Source organism: Accipiter gentilis, chromosome Z (genome assembly GCF_929443795.1).
Source record: "Accipiter gentilis chromosome Z, bAccGen1.1, whole genome shotgun sequence".
NCBI lineage: Eukaryota > Metazoa > Chordata > Aves > Accipitriformes > Accipitridae > Astur > Astur gentilis.
Genome location: NC_064919.1, coordinates 42134176 through 42157325, shown reverse-complemented (window position 1 = coordinate 42157325; position 23150 = coordinate 42134176). Strand labels below are relative to the sequence as shown.

Sequence of the window (23150 nt, the reverse complement as noted above, 5' to 3'; positions counted from 1 at the left end):
GCTGTGGAGTCTTCATCCTTGGAGACATTCAGAACCCATCTAGACATGGTCCTGGGCACGGAAGTTGGACTAGGTGACCTCCAGAGGTCCCTTCCAACCTCACTGTGATTCCGTAAGTGAAAAAAGAAATTCTTTGCATCCTGCTAACAGAAGTTTTCATGTTGATAATGACCCTAAGTAGCAACTACCTGACTGACTTTTTATTATTCTATGAGCAGGTACTGTTTTTTGCAGAGATGAAGGTGATCTTAAAGGAGCGGAGCCCAGACCAACATCTCTGTTGATCATTAACGTAATCTGAATTCCTCTATTTGCACCAGGTTTAGTTGCACTAGTAAACTCGAGAAAACGGTAACGTTTGCAGACACTTCAACACACTGTATTCTTTATCCCAAAGGCTCGACATGTCTTCAGAAGTCAGCTCTCAGTAAGTCTTATTATGTAACACATCTTTGCATTTCTTTCAGTAGTGCTGTTGAAGTGATGGTCTGGGAATTTGGGCAGCGTATATGACCTGAATAAAAAGCTGCTGTCTCCATCACCCACATACACCTTTTACGATATCTAGAAACAAACCTTACAGTCTTCCTAATAAGGACTTTTGTTCTCCTGGGAATATAAAAATGGAATTTAAAAGTGAGAAATGGGATGATGGAAATACACAAATAAAGAGAGGTGCTACTACACCATTATACTGTGGTAATGGCAGGGGGGGAAGTAATAGAAATTCAAATCATCAAAAGCCCATCTCTTGGCAAGAGAGCTACAAAACACAAACAAGCAAGGACTGAATTAATCACCCCATAACAATATATGTGGACAGTAAACTTGCCTCCTAAAAAGTTTTTTGGCCATTCTTTTCTGCATACTGTGGCAGCCAATGGAACACTAGTTTAGTCCAACTTTTAGAAACTTGTTTGGAAGCAACTAAGAAGTTGTTCCTCTGCATGACAGATCAACTTTATTTGCTACCTTAAGCAGCAGAGCATATACCACAAAGAGAAGTCTGTGGTCTCAAACAGCTAGGATTACATTCCCTTAGGGTCAAGCAACCATGAATCAATGGTTTTACACACTTCCTCACTGGTAAAAAGAAATACTTTAAAGTTATGCTAAGTCATATGAGTTCAGCTAGCATTCTTTATGCACAAAACAGTCATCGCGGGTTGCTGCATACATTCAACAAATGGGAAAAATGGAGTGCTAAAAGTATTACATTACAAGCCATTTGTGATGAATGACAGATATTTTGATATGTTTAACTATCAACTACTGGCACAAAACCAGACTGCCAAGTGAGAAGCAACGGAGATCAAAAAGCTCAACAAGAGTGCATACAAAGCAGCATGGCTCCTTCACCTTCTGTCAGTGCACTTCAGTACCAGCTGCTAACACCCCTGTTTAGCAGTCTGCACTTAAAGCTCAGGCAGTGAATGTGTCATGTGTTAAAACCAGCACCACCCCCACCACCCCAAATCAGTACTGATAAATGCTACATTCTTCTTCAAAATATCAAGGTAAAAAAGTTCTAACAACTTGTTATTTACCTGAAAGGAAGATATGAAACGCTTCCAGCCAATATAAGTCTGTACACATCTTCTGGGGATTCTCTCAGGTATATTATCTATTTTTGTGGAAAAAGACAGAAAACAAAATAAAAAATTATTTTAAGATTGATATTAATAACTTCAAGTCACTTGTTTACTCCAGAAGGCATAATTAATTATCACAGAGCTCAAATGTAATGGCAAAGAGTGGCATCAAGAACAAATGTATGCAAGTGTGCAACAATAAAACTAACATAAGCGATATAAAATACTGGTCAATCCAGAGGAATATATATTTTTAAATAAAATTTATAGATTCATGCAGGAGTTGTTCAACTATAGGCTAAAGTGAAAAATCTTCTGTCTGTCTGGGTTCTTCCATGTTTCTACTGCAACTCTGCTGGACCAGTTTGTAGATATTTTTTTTTAATTAAGCTTTCAAGATGTAAATCAAAACACAAAACCTCACAGAAATATCAACAAAGCTATGAATCATCTGGTCTACAAAACAGTGTGTAACCTCAGCAAACAAGATTAAAACAGTAATTTGTGTATGTTTTAATTTTCCTACAGCAGTACATTTGCTTTATTCCAAATCCTGTACTTCCTCCTTTGTACTCGTGAACCAGTATCCAATAACTAAATCCAGATGCCATAAAGAAAAAAAAAAGAAATCTGTAGCTTCAGAAGCAAACACCTAAGAACAGAATGAAGTACCATACTTGAAGCACTGTATCAAACTTTCTACTGTCAAAAACACTCAGAAAAGAATTCACAAAGGACCAACTCACAACAAATATCCATATGGTCTTCCATCACAACATGCCTGATCCCTCTTGGATAGCCTCTAACACTAAGGTCTCCTTAAAGAATACCGTTAAAACTCCTCTTTTATGCAAATCAGGTTTTCCAATCAAACACCATCCCCAGCATGGCCAGGAGGTAACAACTGTTAATAACAAGCTGTCATTACATTAACAGGTAATTTCAAGTGAATATTTTTTCTTTAAAACTGCATTAACTAAGCTTTAACACACTACAGAAAGTTATTTTTTGTCATTAACATTCAGTAAAATTATTCACATCTCTTACATTAATGACTTTTTTCCTTAGAGGTTTTTTGTAAGTAAGAATCCTAATGAGTATTAATTAAACATCCCCCCAAAATCTAAGTGTGGTATTTTTGCTTTCTGCTGCTTTTGAGATTTTTTTCTTTTAAAAGGTGGCATTGCCTTTCAAATTTCTTTGATGATGCTGTAAAGCCAGTTTTAACAAATGGCTTAACATACCTTCAACATCCTCTCTACACAAACACACATACACACATTCTTGTGAGGTAGAGAATCAGAGGTGGAACAGACATTGCTAAAAAAAAAACCAAACAAACACAAAACCAACAACCAACCAAACCCAGCCTGAAACATATCCTGAACAGACAGCTAAAACATACATGGTAACAGGTGACCCCTTTCATTTCTCCTCTGATTCGATTACTGTGTTAAGTATTTTCTGAGCGTTCTTCCTGTGCAATTAGCAAAACCAAAGAAAAAAACTGTCTGTCTTGTTTTAAGTAGTTTAGTTAAGTAATGAAAACTGCATGTTTTGTGTGTGTGTTTGCTTTCACTGGGGAGGGGTCAGTGACTTTTGCATTAATACTTGCAAGCATACACCTGGAATAGAAGAGAGACTTAAAAAGCCCCCGAAATATCGCTGAACAGCTGCTCCTCAGATGCCAGAGTTCACTTTCTATTCTGCAGGCATAGTCATTGCCTGAATTGGATATAAAGGTCATATGCCAAGAAATTTCAAGTTGTGTGCTTTTTATATAGTCACACTTTGCATCTTGCAGCACAATGAACACATATTGCTAGCAACCTTATAAATCTAGCACTGCTTATCAGAAAAAGAGCCCTGCCCCAGAAAAACTTATAAACCACAGATATGAAATGGCATTAGCAAATAGAAGGTAATTAAACAGCAGAAACAGAGTTTGTAGCCAGAAATTAATCACCTGGAAAAAACTTGGGATTCAGTGCTGTAAGGCTGGGTAATATAGAGAGAGTACTACCTCTATAACAGGCAAGTAGAAATGCAGCTATTACTAGCTAATACTGTAAGTCCATGTAGCTCAGAAAGGCCAAGGATTTCTCCCATATCTCAGCTGAGCTTTTACCAGCTTCTTAAGGCAGAAACATTTGTTTGCAAGTGCAACAGCTGCAAGATGCAAGTTTTTTCCATAACCTTAAGTGTTGTACTAAAGTAAGTCTACATAACGTTACAGTATACTGAAACATGTTAGTTCTTAAGTACCCATCAAACTTCTGAAATTACCAGTGAAGTTGCTAGAAACACCATTTAACACACATGCATGTGCATATGGACTTTCCTTAACATAGTTATATGAACACTTGCAACATACAAGGACACTTAAAAAAAGCCAACCTGATTTTGACACAAAAATCCAATGTCTACCATTGTTTACTATATACAAAAAGCACACTGCAAGAAGATGGCATTTTTCAATATGCACAAGCTACTAAGCAAAAATATGCAGTATTTCCTGTACAAATGAAGCAATATACAGTATATTAATTGAAGAAGGAAGCTCTTCAAGTTGGATTTCTCAGAATTTTCTGAAACAAAGAGAGATCCTGCTACACTTCAGTTGTGACACTACTACACACACAAGATATGTGAACAGTTGCAGAGACAGCAGTTGATGAAATGGTCAGATGGTGCTCTCAGTGAAAAGTGCCTTACAAAAAAATTTAGGTTAATATGAGGGTATCTGGACAGGTGCAATGGTGTGGAGTACTTCAAAAGGGAAGAATGGCATTCAGTCTCTACACAGAACGGGAAAGACCATAAACAGATACTTACTTCACAAGGAAAGTATCCTGGCAGTAACACAACACAAGAAGCTGTGACCGTCAAAGTAGAGACAGGGTCAGTTTCTGTCACAGCTTAAGACCATGAGAGAGCTGGAAATCTTGGACGCAAGCAAGGCTGGATGGAGGCTGAACGTGGGTTAGCCTGGGTTCAGGTTATGGGTGAACCAAATTCCAGATATGGAAACAGGTAAGACTGAAGGAGTGAGGGAAGTAGCAGCAAAGCCCAGGGGAGCAACAGACATCAAGGCAGCAGAGGCCATATATGCATGAGGAAGTAGTGTGCACCAGCAGAAATGCATCTCTAGACTGACAGCCAACACTGAAGGCCTGACACCTGCACTATACACTTTCAGCACCTCTTAACCTTAACAGCTAGTCCTAATCTGGTCCTGTGGACTGAACATCCATTACCTGTTGGGACTGCTCCTAGGCTGACCTGTGAAGTGAACCAAAAGTGAGCTGAGTTTAAGGAAAGATTCACTTCAAAAACATACTCCTGACACAAACTGAAACTGTCACAACTATATATATAAAACTACATATATAACTGTATATAATACTGTTTCTGACCAGAAGGAGGCCACTAAAGCCTTAAAGATGAACAATTTCTTTGGAATGATGTGGGTGAACAAACTGCAAAAGAAAGCCAGTAAATGAGAACAGAAAAGTGATCAGAGAGACCTGTAGAAGACAGAAGTGTTGAAAGATGGAAGGACTTTCTGAGGCAGTAAGCAGAACTGAAGTTTCAGAAAAAAAGAGAATGGAAATGTTGATCTGATGAATAGCAAAACAAAGATCTATTTGTAAATTCATGAGGTATGTACTGGGGGAAGGAGGAAAAATAGGAAAACACATAACATCCAGAAATCGAAATATACAACAGCTGAAAACAGTTTGTCCAGATGCTAATTGTAAGTTATGTTTCTGCTGTGCTTTCTAAGACGACAGAAACTTTCACAAATAAAGTTGTTTTCTTAAGTTAATGTCAATAAAGCAACCAACGAGAAGTACAATTAAAAAGTTGAAAACTATCAAAATAAATTGCAAGAAATTATATTAACTGTTATTCAGCGGAAGCAGGCATTTTCTGGCATAGTTTTTGTCCATTCTTGTATATGCAAATGGAGAGAAGTCTATTAGAAATTACATTGATCTCCCAAGGGTCTCCTTTCCTGCAGGTCATGCAAATATTAAAAAAAAAAAAAAAAAAAAAAAAAAGGCAGCTTTTTAAAAAAACTTAGAAACTACAGCAGACCTGAAATAAATAATCCACAAGTACAGTTGCATTGGTTTTAGAATTTTCCTACAATCATACACAAGTGGAGGAGGGTGTACATACACATCTACATGCACACACATACACAAATACACATGGAAAAACTCTCCACAAATCTGTTACTTCAGTACTTCCAGGAAAATTGTTACTATACGGAACGGACATCTTTCAAGCCAAAATATCATACCATTTTATTATACTATGTAATCACTCATATACCCACAGTTTAGAAATTTGCTTTCTTTATGCATAGAAAAAAATATCCTACTGAATTTCAAAATACAGCCAGAAATATGCAATTAGCAGTTGAACCATTAACACTGCTCTAATCATCCTTTTCATTTAGGACATCTGTTTCTAATTAAGGGACTGTAGGCAGCTCCGTGAATGGTCAAGAACCATCCAAGCGTTGAGTACTGGGAAAGGTGCACTCAAGCACCGCTCCTGCCAACATCCCTGTGTAGTCAAACAGCTGCTACAACTTTCACTGAATAAAACAGAAGGCCTTGCAGGACTAGGTGACCCAGTGTTTATTTATGAGCATTTAAAATCAACCATAGAATGAGAGTTCTTTTAGCGAGCTATGTTATTGTCAATTCATATTAGTGTTTTCAAAGCAGCCCTATTTTTTTTAAACAAAGGTGTCCTAGATTAGTGTTATGATCATGAAAATGGTATTCACAACAGGATTAAAAGTATTCCTGGTAGAAAAGGAAAGGAGGCTCTGGTTTAAGAAGGCATCTTAATCTTCAATATATTGGATTGCCAAGTGAAATAGTAATGCTGCAAGGCAAAACATGTTTGATAATAATCATCTATGACATAACTTGTTGCTTTTTCAGGAAGATTAAGTAGGGGATTTAAATAAGCTGTACTGTTAGAAACTTTATCAACTCAAGCCTGTAAATAGCACTTTAAACTATGATGTACTTAGTGTGATCAGGTTTATCCACCTGCTCACCCTTAACTGCAAAATCTACTTAAGGTTGCTACCTAAATCACACTTTTTACCCACCATGCTGACTTAAAAGCAAGAAAATAATTACATGATTCATTTTAAACTGCTTACAAGCAAATTTCATGTGATACAACTGTGTTCCAAAAATGTCACTCACCTAAAATAGCCTGAACTGCTGTAAATTGCAAATAATCACAACCCGCCCATTCTGAACAAATACAAATAACTACTGTGTGTGACCAGACTCAAACACAAGCTCACACAGATGCATAATTTTACTAGAGCTTAAAAGCATTTAAATACTTAATTTCATTAAAACCTCCATTGGATATACTAGTCAGTTAATACATTAAATTTTGTAGCAATATTCCTTAGAAGAAAAGGTTAAATACAGCAAAATCAAAATAGAAATATATTAGAATGAAAAGCTTCCTGTATGGATTTGTGGTGTACTGAAGAAATGCACATGTGGTCAACAGTCCCTTCATTAGCAGAAACACAGTCATTACGTGGATAAAAGTGGCAGAGAGGAAATAACTGCCTGTCTCTGGCAACTCTGTTCATCATAAACAAAAGCAAGAAACCTCCAATTAGCTTTTAAACAGCGGAGGAGAGGTACAGAAAACCCTGTTAGCTGGGAACTGGCTGGGCTGGGCACATCAGTACTTCACAAAAGCTAAGAAAGCAAGCTAGTACTATAGTGAGGGACCCCCAAAGAGCAACTTTTCTCCTATGGAGACAAGCAGTCTGGTAAGAACATCGTGAGGAAGAATCTAGTAACAAACAGCTGGAAAAGCTGCCATCATGAAGACTAATCATGATTTCCCAAATACAGTTCAGAGAAGGTAGCTTTTTAGTGGACACAAACACAGAGAAAGCCAAAAAGACTCCAGGCAACTTTTGCTTAAATGAAGGGCCAGTACTTTGACCATCTCGCCTCTGCCACTCGCTTGTCAAGCACAAGCGCCTCTCACCGAAACAGCAAAGACGGTTTACCCACCGGTAACTTGAGCACTGCAGCAGTTACCCATTTACCACCACTCAGCCTGGACCACTAAACAAACAGGTTTGCCTGCTTTTCCACGGCTTAGGCAGAGATAATTCTGCAAATGCCACAGTAAGAACAGAGCAGTGAACATCACACAGACTGGTGCTAATTGCTTCTGCAACCTCCAGCTTCTACCCAGCATTAGGCCCACAGGTAGGAAGGACACTAACAAATTGAAAAGGCAAAAAAACAGTACTACAGATCAGAACAGATGAAGGAAACGCTGCTTACCCTGAAGAAAGAAGATGAGAAAATAGACAAAGTACAGAGATGAGTCCTGGAGAAGGTGACCTGAATTACAGCAGTTCATGGGGTGGTACCCTCGGAGGGTCACCCTCCAAGTACATAATTAGTGCCAGGCCTGAGAAAAAAAACACTGTTACTAAGTTAATGCAGCCAAGGGGAGAGGGGGGAGCTTGGGAATTGGGTTGGTAGGACACAGAGGGTACATTTTCTTTCTTAACATAGAAGGAGCAATGATGGAAGAAGCAGACTTTCCTCACCCACAGCCAAGTCCTGGTGAAAATCAAGAGAAGCCACTGTAGAGATCAACTCAGATCACTGCTGCTTTGGTAGAGTGGTAAGGCCTGAACAGTGAAGATAGCTTCCAAGGAAAAGCAATTTTTCTTTAAAAAGTGAAGAACAAAGGTGGGGTTTCCCTCCCCCCCCCCCCCCTTCTTTCCCCTCACTCCCTCCACCCAAATTAAGTATAAACATTCAACCCCAACACACAGAATTCTGGCTACCCTTTGTGTGGCTGAACTTGCCACATCTATGCTAATCTACACAGAAGAGTATTATTCTCATTATACAGTATATCATCTGTAAAAATGAAACAAAATACAGAATTAAAATAGATGGAAGATGAACAATAAAGGGATTAAGATCTAAATTGTTAAGATTTATTCTAAAAAATCATATTTTATTCTAAAGCTACATATATATAAATGTATTTGAAAACTTTGTTCTTCACTGTTAAGACCATCTTATACTGAAGGGCCCTGTAGCTTGAATTAGGCTGTGCTGTCACACCAAAGTAAACCTGGAAGGAAGCAGCAGATGCAGGAGAGGGGAGAAAGAAGTGTGTAGCCTGAAGAGTTCAGAAACTATCTCCACTGAAGAGGAAAGAAAGAGAAGTTAGATGCAGGTGAGAGGGGAAAATACTGAAACACACCAACTGTGAAGAAAAGACTGGGAGAAGACTTTGCTTGTAAACCAGAACACTAACAGCTGCCCTTAGACTTCACCTCAGTTAATGAAGGCTTTCCTAATTCCCTTAGTAGTCAAAATGAGCATATCCCCACATGATATATACACACACATATATATATAAACAAAAGGTGCTGAATGATAAACCATGCTAACATATCCCAATTGCTTTAAGCAGAAGTTAAGTAATACTCTGTTGAAGAATACAAATTTAAGGTCAACAAGCCCTTAAAATGAAAGGCTTAGAAGTTCCTAGCATAAAAATATTGAATGTTTATGAGGACACACAAGTTCCAGGGAAGAACTAGTTATATACAGTTCATTATAGTTTTATAGTTAAAATGTGACTGCATTTAAAAAAAAAAGAACAAAAGCAGAAAGCACACACTTAACTGTGTCTGTGCTATTCCTGAAAACCTGGCAGACTGTTATTTCTAAGAAGTAACTTAAAACACCTGCATCTACAGAGCACCTTGCACCCAAAACTATGCTTAAGTTATCAGAGGCCTTACCACACATGCAGACAAGCACTATTTTCATGACTAACTCTGTGAAGGCTACTTTCCCTTTCTCCTTCCTTGCTCTTCCCACCTGAACTCCTCCAACCTGACGCACTGCCATCTTCAACCCAAGGTAAACTGTTGAAATGGGAACCCACCATGAAGCTAAAAAACCGAAATCAAACAAGAAAACACATTCAACCCACAGAAAACAAAATACAGTGGCAATCTACCACTTAGACTGTATGGGATCAGAAATTAAATTATGATACTCAGTTGAAGCAACAAAGAGCATTACCAACCAGACATGGTCTGATTAACTTAAATTACAGAAAAGCTTCTTAAAGTTTTGACGAATAGCTGGATGGATCCTTCTTCATCAAAAAGCAAAGCACTCTGAACTGAAGAAGTAGGTGGTTGCTTAAGCCCACTTTATTTAAGTTTTAAATAAAAAAGACCTCGATATATTTCCTTCCAATTAGGAAATATGCTTACAGATGTATATTTATCATGCATTCTGTACAGATCTTATACTATGGCTCACCCCATAGAGAACAATTCAATTCTCCCTGCAGAAAGCGGAAATGTGGGATGTATATGTTTGAACACTTCAGCAGTGAGTGCTGTAATTAAGCCTGCCTCTTCATGAAAGATCATCAAAGGGCGCCAAGGAAAAAAAAGCCTCAGGGGCACAGTCTTTCTTCTGTGATCTTCCTTCACTGAAATCCCTCCCACATCAATCTGGGAAGAAACCGTACCCTACTTCATAGAAAAAGCAGTACCAAAGCAGAAGTCTGTTGCACTGCAAAGAAAATCAGCATCTTGCTAGAGCTACCTCACCACCTACAACTTACGATTCAGCAAAACAGACATGCTCCCGTTCAAGGAGGGGATGATATTCACATAGTCCTTCACTTTGCCATGGGTCTTTAAGGGAAACGCTGAACTATTCAACCTATACAATGCAATAACCTAAGCACAAGTCTCTGAACTCTGAAAATTAGCAGTGGTTTGGACTAGCTTTTTCCTGCCATACGCCAGCTGTCTGCAACTAGCCCTCCCACATGCATGGCTAGTCAGTCATGATCTCGTGTCATACTTTAGCTGGATCTGTGTTATCATTCTTTCTGTACTCCGTAATTCCTACCTCCTTCACTGCAGTTCTCTGAAGCAAAAACTGCCTATTCCTCTGTCCAACAGCCTCCATTTTTAATTATCAGGCTTTGGACTGTCATGATCCACCCATATTAATCTTAGAGCTTTATTCAAGTCTGTCCAAGCATTCCTCTTCAACTGCATGTTGTTATTGCAACATGGCAGGGCTACTGAATGCTCAGAAATAAGATTTGTGTTAGGCTTTTTGTATACTTTTACACAGTCAACCACAGTATTTTCATATTAGATTGTTTTGCCCTTAGTTAATTTTCCGTAACGTGGATTCTGCTCAGAATGTCAGCTGCAATGCTGCACAACACTACTACATATATTCAGAACCAAAGTTTAGGGAAAAACAAAACCCAGTTCCTTCCAAATAATGGCTGATAACTGAAACCAGTCCCCTCTCGCTTTCTGGGCCTCCATTATGATCAAGTCATTAGGAAGTTTTCCTAAAAGCTGCAGCTGTTTTGTCAACGTAATGACTTAACTGCAAACAGGCTTATTAAGTCATGTTGCCAGTTTCCAAGTGGTTTAAGAACGCAAAGGTCTACAGCAACATTCCTAAGCGCCTGCATTTCAAATATCAAGAGTGACGTATTTTGAAATCTAGTTCTAATTTGTAGTAAGTACTGTAGAAAATAGACAACTGAGAAACCCTGGGGAGCGGAAAATGGACCTCCTGCATGTTGTAGAGAGGTAGCAAGGAGACTACCAGCATCACAGCAAGTACTGTATAGCCTTGCAGCTAATAAATAGGAATGACCTAAGGCTGTATGAACTTTGACCCCTCAAATCTCTAACATCAAAAAATGCGTAAGTTCTCACTTAATTTTATTACCCAGTAAAGAAGAGAGATGGTTACAATCAAAGTGTGTTACAAGTCAAAGCAGAACCTGAATATGGTACATCACATCTTCCATTCTGAAGCATTCAGCATTTTATTCCTTGACTACACTTTTGTGTACCAAACACATGCAGCTGTGATGTCATCTTCCCCTCTGCAGTCAGGCACCTGGCTCAGTACATTTCCAGCCACCTTGTATATTCCCAGGCTTTATACTAGCTCTAAGCCTACCACATGATCTCAATCCTTCTCCTAGGTTAACTGAAGAGATCACCTTACATTAGAAAGGAAGCAGCTGGGGAAGAAAAGGTATATTTAAATGTGCATGCAATGGGAAATGATATACTGTACTTAGTGCAAGATAATATTTCTCTATTTTAAGAAAGAAAAAAGAGAGTATGTGTGGGTGGGGGAAAGGAAAAACATGAAGAAGCAGTCATTTTTTCTAAATTAAAATATTCATAAAGATTTTTTTTTCAGTGGTATTCTTACTTCTTGGGAGCACAGATTGCAGTGGAGAGGAAAAAAACTAAAACCATTCAACTCCATTCACATACCTACTAGATTTTAAAAACTGTCTTAGTATGTGGTACCTTACTATAGAATACATTAGTAGAAAGATTATTCAAAAGAATTGTTTTTATCTTGCTGTCTTAAAAATTGAGTATGAAAAAATGAACACATTTAGCAAGCTGATGCAATGTAAAAATTTAAATACTTACTGCGTAGGAGCCTATGAGGAATGCAGCATTTGCTTGTTTTTTCTGATCAAAGCCAGTATAATGAATTATTTTCTTCCTTATCAATGAAAATGACTGTATCAAAAAATGAACAAGATTATGATTTTGCATTTTAGACTTTTCATGCTTTCTTTTATAAAATTAGAGGAATGCAAAGGTCTGTTCACCTACTTTCAGCCACCTGTATTCAGAGGACCAAGTATACTGTAGACTAGTCCCTCAAAAGCTTTGGAATACTCTATTGCATTCCTACCTAGATTGTTCCAGTATTTTTCCCAGTATCCAGCCTAAATAATTTTTGATACAAATTACAGTAGTATTTCTTTTTCTCCTTAAATGCATTTAGTATTTCTAACTTCAAGCCCTTTGTAACAGATAGGCATTTATGAGAAGTAAATATAAATTGGCATTCTCAAAAACATCACAGGCATGTTCAAGTCACAATAGTTTTGAAAACAGAATTTAGACTTTTTTTATTCTTAAAGAAAACCTGACTCTAGATAAATCAAATCGTAGTTGTTTCTAAGTATCAACTAGTAGTTGTTTCTAAGGGTCAGAACCACTGGAAAATACATACTTAGATTAAAATATTTTTGAAGTATTTCTAAACTTTATCATAAATAACTTTAAAATTTCATCTCGGCTTGGCATATAGTTTCTCCAGTTACCTTAGAAAGGGGGTGGAATGGCATTGCCAAGAGAAAGGACACTTACGTCTGTGGTGGCAGCAAACACTATCTCCTAACTGGCCCTTGAAACAAATTTTGATGTGCTTGAAACTGTATACTTTGATCAACTGCTAAGCTATCATAAAATGTCACTATTTAAATAGCAATGTTACTTGCTCAGATACTATTCAATGCACTCAAGACAAATAAACCCCAGATCACTAGCAGCAGTATGTTCTCAGCAATCCTAACACACCTCTCCAATATCAAACCCAAGATATTCAAAGGGATTGTAATACAGACTTGTGTTGTTTCAGAGCATCCTGTAAACAAAAATCGGAGAATCTTGTCTCCAGCAAACCTGTTTGTAGTGCCACAGGGACAAAGGAAGTCTGAATTATGCAAACTAATACCAGTGACAGACATCAAGGAATGAAAAAGATAACTATAATGTTCTGCATACTTCCAAATTTTCACAGTTCAGTGGCAGTTTCAAGATCTAAGCAGTTTTGAAGAGGCAAACTGTGATTCACATTAATGCTAATAAGCTTTTTTATCTGCCTAACAGGTTTTATATTCCAACATCTGTTAGAGGTCAACTAACTTGAAGTCATTCATGTTAATTAATATAGGAACTGTGTTTTAAAGACACTAGGCTCTATCAAGATCCCAATCCCTAAAATTACTAAGCACCCCTCAGAGAAGCTAATTGTCAGTAGAGGCATGGCAGTCTCCTTCAGGACAATGCAATGAGCACTATCAAAGATCAAATGTTGCTTCATACCAGATATGTCAGGACCAGAAGAGCAACCCAAATCAAACAAAAACCATCTCAAATAAAAATGTGTTGCATTGCACCCTCAAGCTCGCTCAATGCTGGCAGATTGCCAAGAAAACTGAATTCCAGGACCAGAGTTTTTCATTTAAAGAAGTCTGTACCCTTTTAGCAACTTATCTTTTAGGAGCTTAACATTAGTTACTGCCACAGGGGTGCATCTTCTGGATCTTAAAAGTAAGTGGTTTTTCTCTCCTGATCCTCCTCCCCCCTAAATTTGCCTTGATAAAATTTAGCATTTATATTCAAAACTTAGCTCGATTAGGAACCCAGGAAAGCACCTGAACAAAAAAAAAACCACATTTGTTTTTATTCTTTAAAAAATCAAGAATATTGAATAAAAAACCCAAGTGTTACCTTTAATTTCTTATTTAGCTTGCAGCAGTATCTGTAGACCATTGCCAGATTGAGTGGTCCAAAGTCTGCATAGAAGCTGGTAGGAAAAAGGGGAAAAATTGTACATGACCTCTGTAACTGCCTTTTTTTTTTAATAAGATGCACAAAGCAAGGAGTAATAATACGTATGTGATATATGTGCATCATTTTAAAAACAAGAATGCCTTCTTACATACATAATTTGTTGGAGGAAGCAGTATTGTCATATTTAAACAGGGACTCAACCTTTCTTCTTTGTTTTCCACACATATCACCATTCAAAACCAAACTGGAATACTCAGGATTTCAAAAAATTCTCACTACCTTATCACTCTGTGACACCAGTTTAGAAACTCTATTTTAAGAGCAACCCAAAAGCTTTACTTTAAAAGAAGGCAATTAATATTGCAGAGAAAAGTGAACACAGAGAATAAAGATTGATTAGTACCTTCAAAAACAGTAAGCACACCCTTGGTCAAAAATATTTAAAGAATTAGTAGCATTCCAGATCACATACAAAGGCATACACTGTTCACTATAGCGGAAATAATATATCCATTGTCAGCTCATAAAGGCTTGAATTGATTTTGCCAGTTTCTTCTCTTATTCTCAGAAGTTTAGACTTCAGATTCCACTTAATACGTGAGCAACCAAAGACATCCCCTTCAGCTCAGCAGCCCAGTGCGTGCTTCTGAATATATATTTTTGCATCATGTTACTGTCTTCTAACAAGAATGGGTACAGTGAAAGCATCTGCTTTGAAAAGATTTTTTAAGAAATCCTGATAGGAAGCCAGGAAACCATTCTAAGACGTATAAATCATCATGGCAGATAAATCTGAGAGGACCAAACTCATGTAATTAGTTCTATAATGGGAATAGTATGTTTCCCTCAGCTACATTTGAAAACAGAATGTAAATTAGACTGGTTCCTCATTGCTGTTGTTCTGACTAATTTATTTCTGTAAAAAACAGGAAAAAATAAGTCTGTACTTACTTCTCATATACAAGTTCATCATCTATGCAGAAATAATGGGTATTTGCAGCTCCACTCTTTGGTTTTTGGCAGAGAATTGCAAAATAAAGGCGATCTGAAATGCAAGAAAATTTAAAGCTTTTATAAACATACACTTTTCTGCTGAACGTCAGAAGTATTACCTGTCAACAGAACAACTTTAAATGGTTTAAAGTGCACCAAATCTTCTTTTAAGTATTACTGAACTAGACATTATTATTTCTCTGGTGTTAAGCAACAAGACATACGAAGATTGAGGCTTTTTGCTCAGCAGTGTTCCCGTAATCCACAGCTCTTTAGTTTTCTTTCTCAAACCAAGTGTTCACAGGAAAGCTACCTGTTTGATGACTTTGCAATATAGCAGGAGCCTGACTTGCACCCACGCACAGAGAAAAGACCCACCTCCTTTTGGCAACAGACCCCACCTGTGGCACTCCGAATACCACACCCCCCCACTAAGCCATAAATCCCTCAGCACCTCATAGCACCTACGTTAAATCAAACAGCGAAGCGTGCTCGTGCTGAAACACAGGCACTTCCCATCTTTCCGTAAAACGATGATTTCCACAGTAGTGGCGTGCAATTAAAGCCTGCAGGCAACAGACGCTGGAGGGATGTGAGGAGGCGAGGCGGCAGCCCACTGCTGTCCGCAGGAGCACCAGCGCAGCCGCCACCTTGACATCCCTGTCCGCGTGTCCATCCCCCCCCCGGCTGCCCCCTCAAAACCTGCGTGCATGCAGGCAGGAGGCACCTTATGTTTGCCCTGGCTTTCTTCATTAAGCTGAAGGGAAAAAAATGCCAACGGTGTTCACATAGATATAAATTATTTTTACGGCCAGGGGAGCTGTAGCCCCAGTGAACTTTAAACACCAACTGTGCGGCTGCTGTAAATTGCTGTGCTTGCGGTAATTGGTCAATAAAAATTGAGGCCTTGCAGCACCACAGCAATACTTTTCTTCCTCCTGCTGAAAAAATATCCTTGTAAAATACAAGGATTAAAATTCAAACCCAAAAGGAAAGATTTTATTTTTTTTGCAAACTAGTTGCCTGGAACAGATATATTACTTAAATACCAAAACAGATCACCTGCATATAAACCTGTAATTTCAAGGCATAATTTCTGATAAAGAAAAATTGTATCTCCCTTTCCAGAGAGCAAGGGGGAGAAAAAAAAAATCACTTTATGCTTCAAAAAAAAAATCCCCCATGACTAGCACTTAGAAGTCATTACTTGCATCTTGAAAATACATGGTAAAATATGCCATGAAAGGAGTCCCCACGTCTATCTATTCAACACTCACATTTTCAGTGCTCACCTATGTACAGCAATATCTCAGGGGATGGAGGCAGACAACACCAAAAAAGTGTACATTTGCTAAATGCACATTTCAGTAAAACAGCTGCCTGATGTGAATGGTTTGGCTTAAACATTTACAGGTCAGGTGCCACCAGAGACATGCAGAGTAACTCCTGAGCAAGTCAGGCACCTACTTCCTTACTCTCTCAGCAGCAGCAAGGCACCAAACTTGCTTATTTAATTTCTAACAGTCCCATCTTGCAGGCACAGTAGCTGCAGTACTAGCTGGGAAGTGCATTACCTGCTTAGAAAATTCTGTACCTCCCAGCATTTACCAAAGGATCTCCTGAAAACAAGCCAAAGGATAAAATTCAGAGTAATGCTGTGCATTTTTAAGAAGTGACTAAACTGGCCCACAAAGTGAAATAGTGTGGAGAAGCAAGTGCAACGCCACCTCAACTGGATGCAAAATATACTATGGGGAAAACTGCTTCACAGAAAGGCAGTCCTGGGCAAGCGTTCAGGCCAACGCTTTGGGAGTGGAGGGAGCCCCAGCTTGCCACAACTCCCCTGCATCTGTCCTCATCACTGTGTTACTCCCTGTGCTGTGTCTAGGTGGATTTGTGTGAATCATAAACTGTAACAGGTATCCTAGCGCACACACTAAATAAATTTAAAAAAAAAAAAAAAAAGGCTGCTTTGGTGGTTTACTTTCCTCTGCCCTGAGAATGAGTGCAAATGTCTGTGGGGGGAGGACTGAGCGCAAAGGAGGAAGCAGAGCCGAGAACTGAGAGCATACAATATCTAGGGAATGTGTTGAAACTGGCATTGCTAGATTAAACACGTCACACTACAGCTCCAAGCCATAATTTCACACTACTTGTAAACTGATTTAATGGCTAGCTGCCACCAGGTTGCTTAGAAGGAAAAGTTTTCTTCTGAGTTAGCTCACTGAACCAGTCCACTGGGGGTTAACAGTCGGAATACACAGCCAGAATTTTTCCCTCGATGGCATCTGTCCTTTAGATCCGGTCTAATTATTGACTTAGACTGAGCTCTCAGTGTACACAAACAACATCCGCATCACAGTCTGGGCAGAATGGCTGTAGTACTGAAACTGACACCCTACCTTCTTGCACACCAGCTTCTTCACATAAATTTACATCACTTTTGAAAGTATAAAAGCACTACACAAAGAGTAATCCAAAATCCTCAAATACAAAGGGAGGATCAAAATGAAAAGAAATATATTTGCACAGGTCAAAGAACTAAAATAATTTAGCATCTTGCTCCTAAACAGGATTTGGAGTAACAGAATCCCTTGCTTCCTCAATGCTCCTACTTTTACTAAAAATCTTCTGCAGCTTTTGCAAAAATGTCAAACAAAAATAAGAACTCCTATCCTGAGTGAGCAGTGTGTAAAAGGCCTTTTGAATTGCTATTCTTAAAACACCTGGAAGAAACTCTAGTTTAATGAATTTACAGAAGTACCTCACAATATGAGCAGTATGTGCCAAATGCCAATATCCTGACAAGCTGTCCGTTCCTGCGCACCACTAACAATTGCTCCTAACAGCAGGCTCCACCTTTTAAACATGTTTCTCATAGGGAGGTTTTAGAAATGAGCTACATGGAGAAGTCCTTTCCCATAAGTTTATCTACCTTTCTGCTGGCTTACCAGCCTGATAATCAGACAAATGCTGTGATTCTGACCATGTCTGGTTTTACCTCTTTTTTTGCAAACACTTTCCCAGTTCTGTTTAGCCAAGGATTACTGTGTTGATTTTTAACAGGAGTTAACACTTGCTGAGAAAGGAGAATTCCTTCATTAAGGATCTGATTGCAGGATGAGGGCTTATACATAAAATACACCAGAGCACTGAGGAATTGATTTCACTAGGACTCCACAAAGGTTTGGACTGCAGGAACAAGGCTTCTTTTTATGCTTCCTTTGCGAATTTTAGCTTTTTAGTATTTCATTTACATATAGTGTACTTGAGCATTTCCAGATTCCTGCAAATTTCTGATCAAGGGCCATCCTAAAACTAGCAAACTAGAGCAGACCTTTCTAATCATCTCTCAGAAGAATGAGGGGGTAGGGCTCACTGCCTTACAGGCTGCATCTGCACTGCCATTAGGAGATATGACTGCAGTATGTTAGATATACTTAAATTACACTTGATTTTGTTAGCCTCATGTAACAAAACAGTTAAAATACAGAAACATGGACGTCACTGTAGGCAATTAATTTGAGTAAGCATCCAACTTACAACAAAATGAGCCTGCATACCCCTAACCGAGGATTGTGTTACCACAGCTTTGCTACTGCTGGTACATGAACTAGGGAGATTAAAGCTAACACAAGCATGTCTACACAAGCTAAAATAATCACACATCTGACTGCAGTGTGCATACAGCAGGAAAAGCATTTTGCTTCTTTTTCAGATCCACAGTGTTCTGTGGAAATAGATATGAGAGCTATCACTTCAAAATCATGTTAATGTGAATATAGAGATGACAAAATAATCTCCTTCCCTTTACTCTCAATAAGCCTGATGCTTCTCAGGATCTGCTGCACAGGCCTTGGAGAAAGAAATTTCAGTAATGCAAGAGACAACTAAATACAAAACAGGCACTCGCTGCAGGACAAGTCTGCATATGATCAGCAAAGATTATTTCATAAAAAAGAGAAACTCTACAGTTCTATTGTTAAAAAGATGCCTTAGATGAGAAATTCAGAGGAGACTGACAGTACAACAAAAACCAACATTAGCTATTTTGAACTACCAGGAATGTAACCAGAGAGTTATTTACTACTGTAAGAGGAGTGTATTTCTAAATTCAGAGTTGGTACATGGTATTTCATTGTGTTTGATTTAAAAGAATCCAAAATATCACAAAGACATATGAGAAAACGTAACAGACAAATTCTGTTGCAATGTCAAGACGAAGAGCAAAATTGCACAAGATCTCCTTTTTAGTCATTCTGTCCTGGAAAAAGATTCATTCACTCATCACTACGGTATTTCAAATTTAAGTGATGATAGAGTTGGCAATTTGAACAACAGCCTGGCCTCTGAAAAAGAAAATGAAAGCACACTAAAAAGCTAAAGGAAGTTTTTATTTAACAGAAAACCGTGAAAAAAAGTATTTTCAGGGCCATGTCTCGACTGATCAACAACACTGTGTTACTTTACTCAAATACAGTCCTTGCACTCTGCTGCTCTTGTCTGATACACAAGACTACTTCACATACGGTCATGCACTTTCAAGTGCTGGATTAGATACTAAAAGCCTTAAACTCTTATTTAAAATCTTAACTTTAGGAAAGACTTACAAGTAAGTGAGATCATATTGATGAAAGAGTAAATACAGCTTTTGTACTAATTGGAAGTGTTGATAGTCAAAATGTTGGAAAGCTTAATGATACTCCATAGAAGTGTCTTTAGCATTCCAAAAATAGTTTTCTACATAATGCACAAAGTTTATAATGACAAGCCAGCAATACTGGAAAAACAAAAGACAGCTCAACGGTTTGGAAAAAAAAAAAACAACACAAAACTAAAGAAACAACCCACCTATCAATGAACATATGAAACTGAATGCTATTTGATAAAAACTCCAAGTGACAGTGTAAGTTAAAACGATTCTCAATAAAGAAAAAAAGGCATATATAGTACAGCTTAGAGCATCCTTTAAGATGTTAGTTCCTCACTGTAAACAAACTGGATATACACTTAGCAGGAGGACAAATGTCAAGAAATGCCCCACAGTGTTCTATCACTTAAAATTTAATTCCATGTATAGCTATTGTAGTTACTTCACTTTAGAATTAAGTACCGAAAAGAAGTGAGAGAGAAACACACACCTTTTGCCTGAGGTTTATGCATTATAATTCCACATCTTCTTTAAAATGTTATTTATAAAATCAGAGCAATGACAAAGAAAAGCAGCCAAGGAAAGGAAGTCAACAGCTTTCAAGCATTTTACACAGAATTGTTACATTTTCTTTAGATCATATAAATTACTTCTTTCAGAGATCAGAAGGATATGGGAATATGCTTCTAACAGACATAAGAAATGCATTCAGTTCCAGCAAATTGAATTCATACCAGCAAGACTCACGCATTAGCTGACAAAGAGAAAATGGTAAGTCTTACCATGCAGCTTAACAGACCAAAACAAACAATTTTTTACAAGAACAGCTTTTCTGAACTAGTCTTCATAGTAAACAAAAATATTTAGATTATTCTGATTAAAAATGATTCTGACATATGGCTGATGCATACATTAAGAAATTAGTTAAGAAATAAAGAAATGCACTAATTACTCTAAGTATTTTGAGCATAAAATCCATGCAAACAATGGATTACAAACTTTGCTGTTTATGAATGTAACATCACACAAGAAAAGATCCATAAATCTTCACAGCTATTTGGGTTTGTTTTCTGCCTCTGTCTTTTGGCAAAGATGAAAATAAGGGTAGCCTGCAATGCTCTTAACGAGTTTGGCACCGTTTCTGTAAGCAGATAAGCTAACACAGACCTCTCAGCCTTTACAGAGGCTAAAATATTTACCAGTATGTCCATTTGCAAGAATAAGGCCTTACGCTTTAACCTATCTGTGTGCAGTCCAGAACTATTAATTCATTTCTCAGAGCTGCATTATGAGAAGGCAGAACTGACAGTTCAAAACTTGAAGTAACTCCTAAAACAGCTGAAAAAAAAGGTAAGCCTGTGGGCTTATTCTATTAAGGTTTCTCTTTTAAAAAATACGTATGACATATCAGCGTAATAAATATTAGACTATTGTTCCATTATTAGAAGCTTGTAACCAGCAGCCACGGTGCACAGTGAGAAAAGAGGATGAAGACAAAATGCAATATTATTAAATAACCTACTGCATTTTAATCAAGTTTGTTATACTGTGTACTGCTGCATATGGTTAAATCCCACTGAAAAAAACACAAGTCAAAGCCTAAGTGCCCTACTGTATTATTTAAATGGGCGAACATTTCTTTGGAGGAGCAAATACAGTAATTTAAGGGGCCTGCTGATGCCAGATGTGCATTATCAGAGCCAAGCAACTGCTGCGTGAGAATGGTTACACAGACCTGCTGTTTGCTAGAGATCTGAGCCGGACAGGGCTGCACGGTATTCTAGGTAGTGAAATTACTTTGATATCCAAAAGCCATCACCTGCCAAATGAGAGGTTTCTACATTTAACCCTAAAACTGTACCATCGTCATTTCCGATATAAATGGTTGCAGTTACAGAAATATACACATATGGAGTTATTGTAGCATTAGAGTTCTGCACATAAGTACGCTACTATGTTTCCCTGTGTTAGATGAGCCCTAAAATGCTGCATTTTAGGCTGGAGTATTTAGGATTTTATTCTGACACTATCAGAGCTTCTTAAAAGGGAGAATCCGGTATGCTTTGGGAGTTTACATTCTCCCTACATCACTACACCCTATTTTCAAAACAAAATCTTGTGGTTTTCTAAACATATTGTTACCTAGGAGACACACGAGTTAATTTAAGGAACCCTGCTTCTTGGCACAGGTAAGACTGGTGCCTGTCGTACACGTTTGTTCCTGGTATTTTTACTTGCTCTGTCTACAGACGATTTCCCATGCCCTTCACAGAGAAGTGGTAAGTGATGTTTATTTCTTGGTTTATAAGAGAAGTTGTAAATATGACCATTCTCAGATTCTGACACAGGACATAAAAAGTAATTTTGTTTTGGTTTGTTTTGGTTTGGTTTTTTTTCGCTTTCAGGCAAACTTAACTCAAGCACGTCTTTTAGCTGGGGACCTCCAACCCACATCCAGAATTCTTTCGGCTGTGTTCCAACACTCTTCTCCACAGAGGCAGGTTCCCGTGCCAAAACAAAGCACGGCTCAAACCAGAGGGCCGCCGAAAAGGACGGAGGACACCGAGCAAACCTGCCCGCAGAAGCCGTCGGCGCTCGCGTGTCAAGAGGTGCGACGCGCGTCCATTATTTTACCCACTGGCCAGCAAGCACAACAGGAGGAGGAAGACAGACAGATCCCCCGTACAGAGAGAAATTCCCGCTACTTCCCGCCCCCCGAAACCCGTTTCACGGGTTCAAACGCATCTTCCCTCTTGCAAGCAGAAGACGACCGCACAAGGCAATCGCTCGGTGCCGCCACGGTCATTAAAAAAAGCCCCACGGTATTCGCTCTTCTGGAAGCACGGTTGGACTAGCGATGCATTTTCAAAGAGTACTTCGCTCTGCGAGACGCCGGCGAGGCAAGGGCTGACCCCCGGCACGGGCAGACGGCAGAGGCCGCCGCCGCCGCCGCCGCCGCCCCCCGAGCGCCCCGGGGTCCCGGCGGGACCCAGCGCTGAGGGGAAGTTTTCCCGCCCCGCGGCCGCACCTCCCACCCGCGGGCCGGCGCGGCGCCCACCGCCGGGACGGGACGCGACTCACCGGGACGGGGACCGGGGACGGGATCCCCCCACCCCCACCCCCCCACCCCGCCCCGTCCCGTCCCGCCGCCGGCAGCCCGGCCCCGACACGCGCCTCCTCTCTCCCGCCGCGCGGCCACCCCGCCCGCGCCCCCCCCCCCCCCCGGCACGCCCCCCTCACCGGCGATCCTCAGGCAGGTCTCCAGCGCGGCGGGGGGCGGCTGCCGCCGCTCCGCCTCGCCCCCCGCCGCCCGCGACGCCGCGCCCCGAGTTCTCTTCAGAGCCGGCGGCGCCGGGGCTGCCCGGCGCCGGGCCTCGGCCCAGCTCTTCCGCTTCATGGCGGAGGCGGCCGC

At 39.4% G+C, this 23150-nt stretch overlaps 1 protein-coding gene across 12 annotated transcripts in view; it reads right to left on the bottom strand.

Annotated features, from left to right (window-relative positions):
- CDC14B (cell division cycle 14B) overlaps positions 1–23150 on the bottom strand; it is an 81737-nt gene extending 58587 nt beyond the window's left edge. For all 12 annotated transcript variants that reach the window (XM_049794948.1, XM_049794942.1, XM_049794944.1 and 9 more), the window contains exons 1-5: positions 22979–23150; positions 15046–15139; positions 14032–14107; positions 12154–12246; positions 1548–1624 (exon numbers count right to left, since the gene is read on the bottom strand). In XM_049794948.1, the coding sequence (XP_049650905.1) occupies positions 1548–1624; positions 12154–12246; positions 14032–14107; positions 15046–15139; positions 22979–23135 (497 nt within the window). In that variant the 5' untranslated portion in view covers positions 23136–23150. The remainder of the gene's footprint in view (positions 1–1547; positions 1625–12153; positions 12247–14031; positions 14108–15045; positions 15140–22978) is intronic.